This window comes from Lactuca saligna, chromosome 5 (assembly GCF_052625555.1).
Source record: "Lactuca saligna cultivar CGN05327 chromosome 5, ASM5262555v1, whole genome shotgun sequence".
Classification (NCBI taxonomy): domain Eukaryota; kingdom Viridiplantae; phylum Streptophyta; class Magnoliopsida; order Asterales; family Asteraceae; genus Lactuca; species Lactuca saligna.
Genome location: NC_136421.1, coordinates 68,020,269 through 68,032,022, shown reverse-complemented (window position 1 = coordinate 68,032,022; position 11,754 = coordinate 68,020,269). Strand labels below are relative to the sequence as shown.

The window sequence follows — 11,754 nt, the reverse complement described above, 5'->3', positions numbered from 1 at the left end:
ACGGTGTAGTTGAAAGAAAAAATCGATCATTATGTGAAGCTGCAAGAACAATGTTGGCTTTTTCGAATCTACCTTAATATCTTTGGGCAGAAGCTGTTTCAACAGCATGTTTTACTCAAAATCGATCATTCATTCATCGACGGTTTAATGTTACTCCTTATGAAATCATCAATAAATGAAAACCTAATGTAAAATTTTTCCATGTTTTTGGATGTAGGTGTTTCATAATGAAACTCAAGGATAATTTGTCGAAGTTTCAAACCAAAGCGGATGAAGGAATTTTCTTGGGATATTCACACAATTCAGTTGCTTATAGAGTATTAAATAAGCGAACTCGCAAAGTGGAAGAAACTTTTAATTTGACATTTGATGATCATTATATTAAAAAGTCAAATCATAAATTTGTGAATTATCCTATTTTGCAAAATTCTTCAAATATAAATGACTCAATTGAAATGAATGATGTTGATTATGATTAGATTTTTGGTATTTCAGATCAAGCAATTGATGCAGAAAGAAAGGCAACTGATAATAAAACATCAGAAAATTCGAAGTAGAACAATGATTCAACTTCGAATTTGAATCAAAACACAAATGAACAAATAGATGATCCAATGGAGGGTGAGCACTTGGAATCAAATACTTTTGTTGAGGGGGAGCATTATAATGAAAGAGATAACATGTCAACAAATGTTAGTGTCGATGAGGAGCAATTTAATGAAGAAGAACCGATCAATGAACCAGAGAAAAATATTGAATCAGAGTCAATCATCGAGGGGGAGCAGATACGAGAGAATGATCCAATTCTTGAAGAAGAACATTTTGATGATGCTGATGATTCTATTTCTATAAATGGATCAGAAACAGATGTAATGTTCGAAGATGCACTTTTGGATTTTGATCCTAATTATCCACCATTGGATAAATGGGCAAGAAATCATCCAAAGGATCAAATTATTGGTGATCCACAAGCAGGAATCATGACGAGAGCACAACTTCATGCACGAAATGAGGTACTGAACAATCATCAAGAGTATTGCATGTTTAATGTTTTTATTTCCAAAATTGAACCAAAGATAATTAAGAATGCAATGGAACACTCTGATTGGATTGTTGCTATGCAAGCTGAATTGTCTGAATTCGAAAGAAACAAGGTTTGGAGATTAATTCCAAAGCCTAATGATGTGTCAGTTGTTGACTTAAATGGATTTATAAAAACAAAACTGACAAAGATGGAAACATTATTCGAAATAAGGCCAGACTTGTTGTTAAAGGCTATTCTCAACAAGAAGGAATTGATTACGAAGAAACATTTGCCCCTGTCGCAAGACTCGAGGCTGTTCGTATTTTCCTGGCTTTTGCAGCTCATAAAGATTTTGATGTCTATCAAATGGACGTCAAATGTGCATTCTTAAATGGAGAACTCAAAGAAACAGTATATGTTGAACAACCTCCAGGTTTTATAAACTCTGAGCATCCTGATCATGTTTATATTTTAAATAAAGCTGTATATGGGTTAAAACAAGCACCAAGAGCATGGTATGCAACTCTTACAGCATTTTTGAAGTAATCTAAATCTAAACAAGGTTCAGTTGATCCCACTTTATTTCGAACGAAAATTGGGAATCATCTGATGCTTGTTCAAATTTATGTTGATGATATAATTTTTGGCTCAACTGATCCTGCTTTATCTAAAGAATTCGAAGATTTGATGAAAAGCAAATTTGAAATGAGTATGATGGGCAAAATTAATAATTTTTTGGGTTTAAATATTAGACAAAACAGGGAAGGCATATTCATCAATCAAGAGAAATACACGAAGAATCTGTTGGAAAAGTTTGGAATGATGAATAGCACAAGGTTACGAATACCAATGGCAACAAGCATAAAGCTAACTCCTTCGTTAGATAAATCTGCTGTTGATATTACTTTATATCGAAGCATGATTGGGTCTTTATTGTACTTAACTTCACGTAGACCTGATATTATGTACTCGGTTTGTAATTGTGCTAGGTAACAATCAAATCCAAGAGAACCACATCTCACAGCAGTAAAGAATATTTTCAGATACTTAAAAGGCACTACTTCGTTAGCATTGTGGTATCCTTCGAAAACAGGGTTCTTTGTCCAAGATAATTCAGATGCGGATCTTGGAGGATGTAGTCTTGATCGTAAAAGCACAACTGGTGGGTGTCAATTGTTAGATGGAAAGCTGGTCAGCTGGCAATCGAAGAAGCAAACATGTGTGTCAATATCAACAGCTGAAGCTGAATATGTTGCTGCAGCTGCGTGTACATCACAAATAATTTGGATTCAAAGTCAATTAAGAGATTATGCAATTAATATGAAAAAGATTCCTTTATATTGTGATTCACAAAGTGCAATAAGAATTTGTCATAATCCTGTGCAGCATTCAAAGACAAAGCATATTGCTCTTCGATATCATTTCATCAAAGATCATGTTGAAGAAGGCAATATTGAAGTTCAGTTTGTGAAAACAACGGATCAATTAGCAGATATTTTTACAAAGGCTTTGGATGAAAAAGCGTTTCTTCGGATATTAGACGGTTTGGGAATGATTGATGGAAATTCTCTTCGGACCACTAAAAACGAAGGGTGATAGTCTGAGTCATTTGGTGAATGGGTGGAAAGAATGATTAAGTGTTCAGAGGCTACTGTTCATGGTCAACACTTCGAACGCTTCGCATTCAGAAGTTTCTAACAAATCATTAGAGGTTACTATTCAAGTCAACGCTTCGAATGCTTCGTATTCGGGATATTTTCAACACACTTCAACTAAGGTTAGATTTGTTTTTAATTTTTTGAAAAATCTGAAAAATCAAAAATATTTTCCTTAATTTTTGTTCTTTAATTTTGAAAAATCAAAAATCCAAAAAGATTTTATTTTTGTTCTTTAAATTTGAAAAATCAAAAATCCAAAAACATTTTATTTTTGTTCTTTAATTTTGAAAAATCAAAAATCCAAAAAGATTTTAATTTTTGTTCTTTCGTTTTGAAAAAGTCAAAAATCACAAAAAATATTTTTGTTTTCTTTGTTCATCAAATTGTGTGTGCTGAGAATTTAATACAGGGTAACAATGCGAAGAGGTTATACATTTGTGTTTCTGTGGGAAAGTATTAAATTTCTTTTACAAACTAGTTAGGATGTCCCTAGAAGCATGCTGCTGTATGTAGACCAAAAGCCTCAACATGACTCTATGTGTGTCAAGAAAGCCTTAATGAAATTATCTCAAGAAAATTTCTTCCCAAAAAGGCTTATATTTGCATAAGTCAAAATGAGCTACCTTACTCTTCTCAAATGAGTTAAGAGTTTTCTGTTTTGTTCATTATAACAGAGGTACACTTCGATTCTTATCCAATCTTTTTAATCCAAACAATTCTTTCAATCCAAAATTATTTTTTAAAATGATTTGTCCTTGAGGTATTTGGTCAAACCAATCAAAACCTAGACAACTCACAATTCTGTGTTTAAGATCTAACACCATGAGTCCGTGATGAAAGTGAAACCCAAAACTCATACACCTTTAAGGAATTGACGGGGGACTATGTTCTAGATCTTACGAAGCTTTTGCTTCAGTACCTTTTATACTCCGAATCATATTCATTTCTTTTGAGTGATCTTAATCAAACATTTGAAAACAATGATGTTTGTTCCCAAATAGATCCAGCATAATTTTTTTTATGAATATGATTTCCGTGTGAGTATATTTTCAAAATCTTTGTTACTTTGAATATCATTCGCAACCAAGTTGTCACTGACTACACTGGTCATACAACTAATTTTGTTTACAATTACTCACCTTATTTTAAGGTTGATATGTAACAAAATTTTCGAAGCCACCAAATGTGTCCAATAAAAGAAACCCTTCGAAACTTCTTTACAAGTTATCGATTGTATTTCACGGGAAACCACACAAGCTGTCAATTATCTCTCTTGATAATTTTCGAAGATATCTTTGCCTGGGATAACATTGCTTTTATGTCAAAGAAATTATTGACATCACGAGTTTTCAAAAGTTTTTTTTTCTTTGCTTATCATCTAATTTCTGTTGGCACACAGCACACACAAAATCCTTGAGGTTTGAGTAACACCAACTTAAACTGATGATTTCGAAACTCTGGCAAATGAATTCGCTTTTTAAACCCCAAAGTGAAAGAGCCTGACCTCCATTCCGAAGGCATCCGACGGTTACAATTTTTTGGGGAACACCAAACGGTCCTATCTCTTGATGACGTATGATGTAGGATAAGCGTGAAAGGCGTATTGACAGTTATGATTGTTACTTTTTGATGAGTGCATTTCGGGTTTCAAGGTGCCATGTCAGCAAGCATTTAATGCATCCCGCTTCAAATTCAAAAATTCTAGGGTTACATATAAAGGGGAACGTTACAACTTCATAATCCTTTACGCAAATAATCTTCTTCATAAAAACAAAAACTTTCTCTGCAAATCATCTTCTTCACACAGTTCTTTTCTTCAACTCATCTTCAATGGCAGATACTTCATCACCAACCACTGACGAGATCATCAGTGTTCCAATCTTGAAGATCCAGGGTTCAAACTATCAAGTAGAATCGGATTTGTCGAAATATCCGGAAGAACTAAAGATGCTGGTGGTTGCTTTACAGAACTCTGTTCTGTCTAAAGCCATGTTTCAATCGTTTGTTGCACCAATGTCGTGGTTATCGAAGGCCGGTTCTACAGCTTCCTACAACAAAGAAATCGGGTGTGTCGAATTCACCATGGTTACTAATACGCGAATTAGGGTTTCCAAAAGATTATTTTGCAAGATTTTGGGAATTCCAAATTCTGGTCCATACGATGAACTCACGTCTTCGCAAGTAATATACATGTTCAATGAGATGGGTCACCAACCTCCATTGACATGTATAAGTGATTTCAAGAAGTCAGGTTTACCAACCATTTGGAATTTTTTATTTGGAATCTTCCTCAGATGTCTTACTGGAAGAACGGTGGGCTTAGACAAAGGTAGAATGGAGATATATGCAATGGTTGCAGGGCTTTACTATGACTTACAGGTGGATTACTCTGAGCAGTTGTGGGCCGAATTTATTACAAGCATTTCGAAAATGAGTGCCAAACAGGGAATTTCTTGTGCCAGATATTGGAGTTTGATTGTCCAATATGTATATCAGAAGGAAAAGATCGAGGTACCGGGTTCCGAAGAAAAAGCTGTATTCCACATGTACGGGAGTCCGAAGGAAGTACGTGACGATCCGGCAATTTTTACCTCAATAGCCAGAATTCCAGATGCAATGTTAAAGAAGGTGGATCCTACGAACAAAGTGTTGGTGTCATACTTACAATCAATTGACACAATAGTTGTGACTGGGAAGTTACAACAAGAAGCCACCAAAAAGACGAAGAAGTCCAAGAAGACGAAAGGGGACTCTTCGGAAAAAGGGTTAAAAGACGAACAACATCAAGCACTCATTGGTCCTTCCAAAACTATCAAAAAGGTGTCTCCGGTCTTGACATCAATTTCTGATGCACCAGTCTTTGAAGCCTCTCCATAAAAGGAAACGATTCCTTCGAAATGGGAGTTTTTCGAAGAATCAAGATCAAGCGAAAGTCTCAGTTGGTGAAGAAAACGCAGGTTACTCATCAAGGGGTTACAGTTCGTGAAGTTCCAGCTCCTGTGTCTCCATCTTCGAAAAAGAGAAGGGCTGAAGAAATGGCAAAGTTCTTGAAGAAACCCAAACTTGTCGAAGATGAAGAACTTGTGCCTGAAACTCCTGAAGCTGATATTCCAAAAGAAGTCGAAATCTTTCAATCTACTGAGATTTCGAAACCTGCTGACGTCAAGAATCTAGAATCAACGACTCTACCACAGGCTACTTCTACCATCGATTCTCCTACATTCCAATCTATCATGAATCAACCCTTCACCACCATTTTTTCAACACAGTCCACTGAACCACCACAATCTTTATCACCGATTGCTGAAATAATGGCAATTGATGAAGAAACTGACAACGAAGGGTTTGGGGAAACTTTCGAAGATCTTTCTTTTGATAAATCAGAAGAAGATTTCCCGGATCATATGATAATGACGATGAAGCCGTTCAAGATTTTGAATTCCAAATTGAATTCAATCTTACAATCTCAAGCAGATGTCGGAAATGCTGGTATCAATCTTTTGCAAGTTGATTCATTGATGAAGGAGACGGAAAACAGGCTGCTATCGAAGAATTCAGGGCTCATTCGTGATTCAGAAAGCCGGATTTTAGAAAAAATTGATCAGTCTGATAGTTCTACTGAGAATAGAATCAAGTTTCTAAGAACTGATTTTTTGAAGGAAGTTAAAGATTTGAGGATGTTTACGAAGGAGCGTCATGTGCTCTTCGTACAGGAGGTGAAGAAGGTTAGAGAGGATGTGAATATGCAGATTAGAGAACTTCGTGAAGAAATGACTAAAGAAGTTCAAACTCTTAACCAGGGGTATGATTCTGCACATCAGAAGATTGACATCATTTGTGATGTTGTTGTTCAGTGTGTCAAGAGGTTTGAACCGCTCAAATCACAGATGACTTCTCTGTTAGCAACAGAAGTTCAACATTTCGGAGAATTGGTGAATCTAATGAAGGAACTCAAAGAAATCTCTTCGAAATCCTCTTCTTCGATTATCTCTCAAGAGTATCTATCTCAGAAATTTCTTCATTTCGAAGCCATTCTTCAAAAGCATCTTACTCCGCTACTTCGCATCTCAAGCCTATTGCCAAGTATATCAGATGCCCCACCTGCTGTCAAAGGGGTGCAAGAGGGAGAAAAGAGTGTTCAAGAAAAGGCTGGGGAGCATGAGATGAAACCAGAAGATTCGAAGGCTCCAGTCAAACCAACAATTGTTTCAGCCGCTCCAGTCATTTCGACTATGACTACAACGATTCCGATTTCAATACCTAGTACAAAAGGTATTGTAATTGGGAATGTTGTTTCTTCGAATGTTTCTTCTTCAAAGGGTGCTGCTCCTTCAAATGAGAAAGAGAAAGGAAAAGGAATCTTGATTGAGAAGACAAACAAAGAAAAGAAAGCTGAGGTGGCAACTGAAATAGAACGAATGAGGCATGTGGAGAGCATTATGCGACAAAGAGCTCTTGAAGGTTCGAATGTCAACATGGGAGATCCTTCGAAAGTTTTCAACTATGAAACTATCGAATCAAGAGTGATGTTTGACCATATGTATTCTTTTGAGAAGATTCCTAAGAAGAGTTATGTAGTGACAAACACTGATTATGGGAAACTCGACTTTCCAATTAATGAGATGATGTTCATCATGCCACAGTTTAAAGCAGAGTCAAAGAATATGGATGTCGAAGAAGGAAAGAAGATGAAAATTCGATTTCATGCTGTATTAGCTAAAGCTCAAGAAGAAGTCTGGTATTCGGAGAAGATTAAGAAGGTGATATCCATAAAAAGGGATGTCATTTTCGAAGGAAAGTTTGAGAACTTGAAATATGTTGTGTCAAGAGCAAGTGGAAAGATACAAGAGTTCACCATAGCTGACTTTCCGTTGATGAACACTTACGATCTCATCAATACTGCGTTGATTCTCAAAGACAAGTCTTTTTCTTATCTTCAAAAAACAGAACCTGATGTCTTTAGTCTTGCGTGTAGGCATATAAAAGTTTTCTTGGAAAATTATTTTGAATGTCTAGCTCAAACTGATATCGAGCTTGCTACTGTCAAAGGCATTGACATCACTGTTCCAATGGCTCCTACAAAGAAGCAGGTGGAATTGAAAAAATTCGAAGACGGTGAAATTTGTTTAAAACCGTTGGGGATAGTCTTCGCTGGAAAAGACAAATCTGGAAAGGCCAAGAGATTCTTGTTTCAAACCTCTGAAGTAGAAAGATATACAAATTCGCAATATACGAACTTAATTGTTCGTATGAATCATTGCAAGAAGAATTCAGAAGGAGACAAGAAAGAGATAAAGAAAGTTATCTCTTGGTACATGGAAATTCGAAGGGTACTGATGTATGCTATACAACTACTTACTTCATGAAGACTTCGACCTTTATTCCAAAGGGGGAGATTGTTAGGGTTTGTATTGTAATATGTCGAAGTATTGTTTTTGTTACGAAGAGTTGTTAGTCTTCGTAAGTTGTGTCTTCGAATGTAACGTTATAATTACTAAGGCATTTTATCTAAGCTTTAATGTCTAGTCCTTAGTAGTTTATTATGCTTTTTTACGCCTATAAATAGGAGTCTGTACAATGTGAGAAGAAGAGACTTTCACACACTTTACAGAGAATTCTATTATACTCTGTAAATCAGAAAGCATAATATGAGCTTATCAAAGATTATATTTACTCTCTTGTTCATCGTGATTCTTCTTTCTTAATTCTAACATAAATTGATCTTTAAACTCGATTATAAATCTCTTCAATAAGTAATTGGGTGTTGTGTACTACGGTTAAACCTGGGCAGTTATGTAGTCGTGTCTAGGGTCAATACAGCCTGACCAACTCTATTCATTCGCGACACGGCCAACATGTGCTTGGGAGTGACTGTGGTGTGCGGCATGCCTAAAACTTACCCTAATATCCCAAACATCAAACCAATGTCGTAATCAAATCATGAAATACTATGGGGGTATTTCTCGATCCAATCCTCTGTAGAGATCCTCACTCTAGTGGCGTTCTGTGATCATTCTTAGCGATAAATTATCTGTTTTGATGACTCTTTCCTGCTTTATCGCTTATTCGGAGCATATAACTGCCATATCTATCAATTCAATGTAGAGGACTTACCATCCTCTCTCTTTCTTGATCTTATTAGATCAAGATGCCTCCCAGAAAGAGACCCAGCTCAAAGAACAACAACAATGCTTCTTCGCCACCACCTCCTCCTCAATTTGACCTTGCATCACTCCAGACAGTCCTAACTGCTGCAATGGTGGCAGCCATGTCACAAGTGAACCCTGGTGGCTCAGAAGGTGGCCCCCAATCCTAGAACCCCGAAGTTAGCTAGGGACACCAAAAAGGGGGTTCCTATAAGGATTTCATGAACGCGAAACTAACATCCTTCAATGGCGCTGGAGGTGTCATTTCCTTGTCCTGATGGTTCGAGAAAATCGAATCCATCTTCGAAATCTGTGCCTGTGCGGAGTCCGATAAAGTCAAATTCGCAGCCTGCACCTTTGTTGATAAAGCCTTGACTTGGTGGAATGGTCGAGTCAAATCCCTGACCCTACCCGTAGCCAATGCCATGGGCTGGGAAGCCATGAAAGAACTCCTCATTGCTGAGTACTGTCCCCGTGGTGAAATGCAGAAACTAGAGCACGAGCTCTGGAACCTGAAGATGAAAGGTTCTAAAATTGCTGCATACACTTCCCGATTCGATGATCTCGCACTTCTCTGCCCGGGATTAGTCACTCCTGAAAACAAAAAGATCGAAAGGTTCATTTGGGGGTTATCCCAACCGACAAAGAGTCATTTTTTGGCTGCTCGTCCGGATACCTATGATAGCGCCAAGACTTTAGCCCAAACCCTGATTGATCACAGTGATGATGTTAAGGAAATCACTACCACTTCTGAGCCGACCCAAAGGAGTGGTGAAAAGAGGAAATTCTGGAAGAAGAAGAAGGGTCAATCTTCTCAAGGATCTTCCAAGAAACAGCAGACTGTAGTAGTCCATGCTGCTACTACCCCTATTGCTGCTGCTTCTGTTGTAGGATCCACAGCTCCAACTCCTACCAGTAGTATGTTGGTAATCTTCCTCTGTGTGAAAAATGCAAATACCATCACAATCCTGGTCCCTGCCGAGAACTATCATGTACCAACTGTGGTAAGAAAGGGCACACAGTTCGATTCTACAAAACTCCTACCCAATCAGCCAACCAATCATCTGGAGCAGGTGTTAGTTAAGCCTGCTACAACTGTGGAGAAGTTGGGCACTTTAAAAGGAACTGTCCCAAGAATTCAACTGTTGATAACACCGGAAGGGTTCTAACCATGGGACGAGAGGAAGCAGTCGCCGATCCCACTGTTGTTTCGGGTACGTTCCTTCTCGACAACTCATATGCTAGTATTCTTTTCGATTCGGGTGCTGAAAGGATTTTCGTTACTCATGCATTCAAACATAACCTAAAACGTAATCCCCAACCACTAACTGAAACGTTTACCATCGAGATGGCTAACGGTGAGAACGAAAGCGCTAACGATGTATTCATAGGTTGTACACTTACCCTAAATGACCACTCATTTCCTATAGATTTCATGCCAGATTTCATTAAGAGCTTTAATGTTATCATTGTCATGGATTGGCTGAGTCCCAATCATGCTGATATCCTTTGTTACGAAAAAGCCATCCATCTCAACCTTCCCTCGGATCAAACTCTCGTAATCTATGGCGATAAACCCAGTTCCAATATTCATATCATTTCTTGCATCAAAGCTCGAAAGCTCCTACGAAAGGAGTGCATTGCATTCTTAGCCCATGTAATCAACGAGAAACAAGAAGTTAAAGACCTCGCGAGCATCCCCGAAGTCTGTAACTTTCCTGATGTGTTTCCCGAAGAGCTTCCAGAAACTCCTCCCGAGCGTCAGGTCGAGTTTCGTATTGACCTAATTCCTAGAGCTACTCCCGTAGCGAAGTCTCCGTATCGTTTAGCTCCAGCAGAAATGCAGGAGTTATCCAGTCAACTCAATGAGTTGCTCAGTAAAGGATTCATTAGACCGAGTTCCTCACCCTGGGGAGCTCCATTACTGTTTGTCAAGAAGAAAGATGGATCCTTTCGAATGTGTATCGACTATCGTGAGTTGAACAAGTTGACCGTTAAGAACCGTTATCCTCTCCCACGAATATATGACCTCTTCGATCAACTACAGGGAGCCTGCTACTTCTCAAAGATAGACCTTCGGTCAGGGTACCATCAGTTACGAGTTCAGAAGAGTGATGTTTCCAAAACAGCTTTCAGGACTCGGTATGGACACTACAAATTCGTAGTGATGCCATTCGGTCTAACCAATGCACTGGCTATGTTCATGTATCTAATAAACCGGGTGTGCCATCCCTTCCTAGAAAAGTTCGTCATCGTGTTCATTGACGACATCCTCGTCTACTCCCGAAGCGAAGAAGACCACAAACAACACTTGAGGTTAATGTTGGAGACCCTTAGATCCGAGAAGCTATACGCGAAATTCTCCAAGTGTGAATTCTGGATACGGAAGGTAACTTTCCTCGGTTACGTGGTAAGCGAAGAGGGTATTCACATTGATCCTTCCAAGATTAAAGCGATAGAGAATTGGTCGGCACTGAAGCCACCCATAGAAATTCGTCAATTCTTGGGTCTCGCCGGCTATTATCGGAGATTCATCCAGAATTTTTCCAAAATCGCCAAAACTTTAACCACTCTAACACAGAAAGGTGTACCCTTTTGTTGGAGTGATAAACAAGAAACTGCATTCCAAACGTTGAAGAGAGCCTTATGCAGCGCGCCTGTTCTGTCTCTACCCGAAGGGACAGAGGACTTCGTGGTCTACTGCGATGCGTCTAATCAAGGCTTAGGATGTGTGCGTATGCAAAGAGGAAAAGTGATTGCTTATGCCTCAAGACAGCTGAAAGCACACGAGGTCAACTATACCACACATGACTTAGAACTAAGAGCCGTAGTCTTTGCATTGAAGATTTGGAGACATTATCTCTACGGAACCAAGTGCACGATCTTCACTGATCACAAGAGCCTGCAACACATCTTTGATCAGAAA

General features: G+C 38.3%; 1 protein-coding gene across 1 annotated transcript; it reads left to right on the top strand.

Moving 5' to 3' along the window:
- The first annotated feature begins 1,873 nt into the window (after positions 1 to 1,873).
- On the top strand, positions 1,874 to 2,620 carry LOC145045395 (uncharacterized). Its single transcript, XM_078993731.1, has 3 exons — positions 1,874 to 1,959; positions 2,068 to 2,243; positions 2,457 to 2,620. The coding sequence occupies exons 1-3, from the start codon at positions 1,874 to 1,876 to the stop codon at positions 2,618 to 2,620; spliced, it is 426 nt and encodes a 141-aa protein (XP_078849857.1).
- The last annotated feature ends 9,134 nt before the right edge of the window (positions 2,621 to 11,754 follow it).

Bases quoted from the DNA above. Each gene is read 5' to 3' on its own strand.
- LOC145045395 (XM_078993731.1), top strand. From the start codon at position 1,874: ATGGCAACAAGCATAAAGCTAACTCCTTCGTTAGATAAATCTGCTGTT. The intron at 1,960-2,067 runs GTACTTAACTTC...GAATATTTTCAG, and splicing joins AGCATGATTGGGTCTTTATT to ATACTTAAAAGGCACTACTT. The intron at 2,244-2,456 runs GTGTGTCAATAT...ATTTCATCAAAG, and splicing joins GCAATCGAAGAAGCAAACAT to ATCATGTTGAAGAAGGCAAT.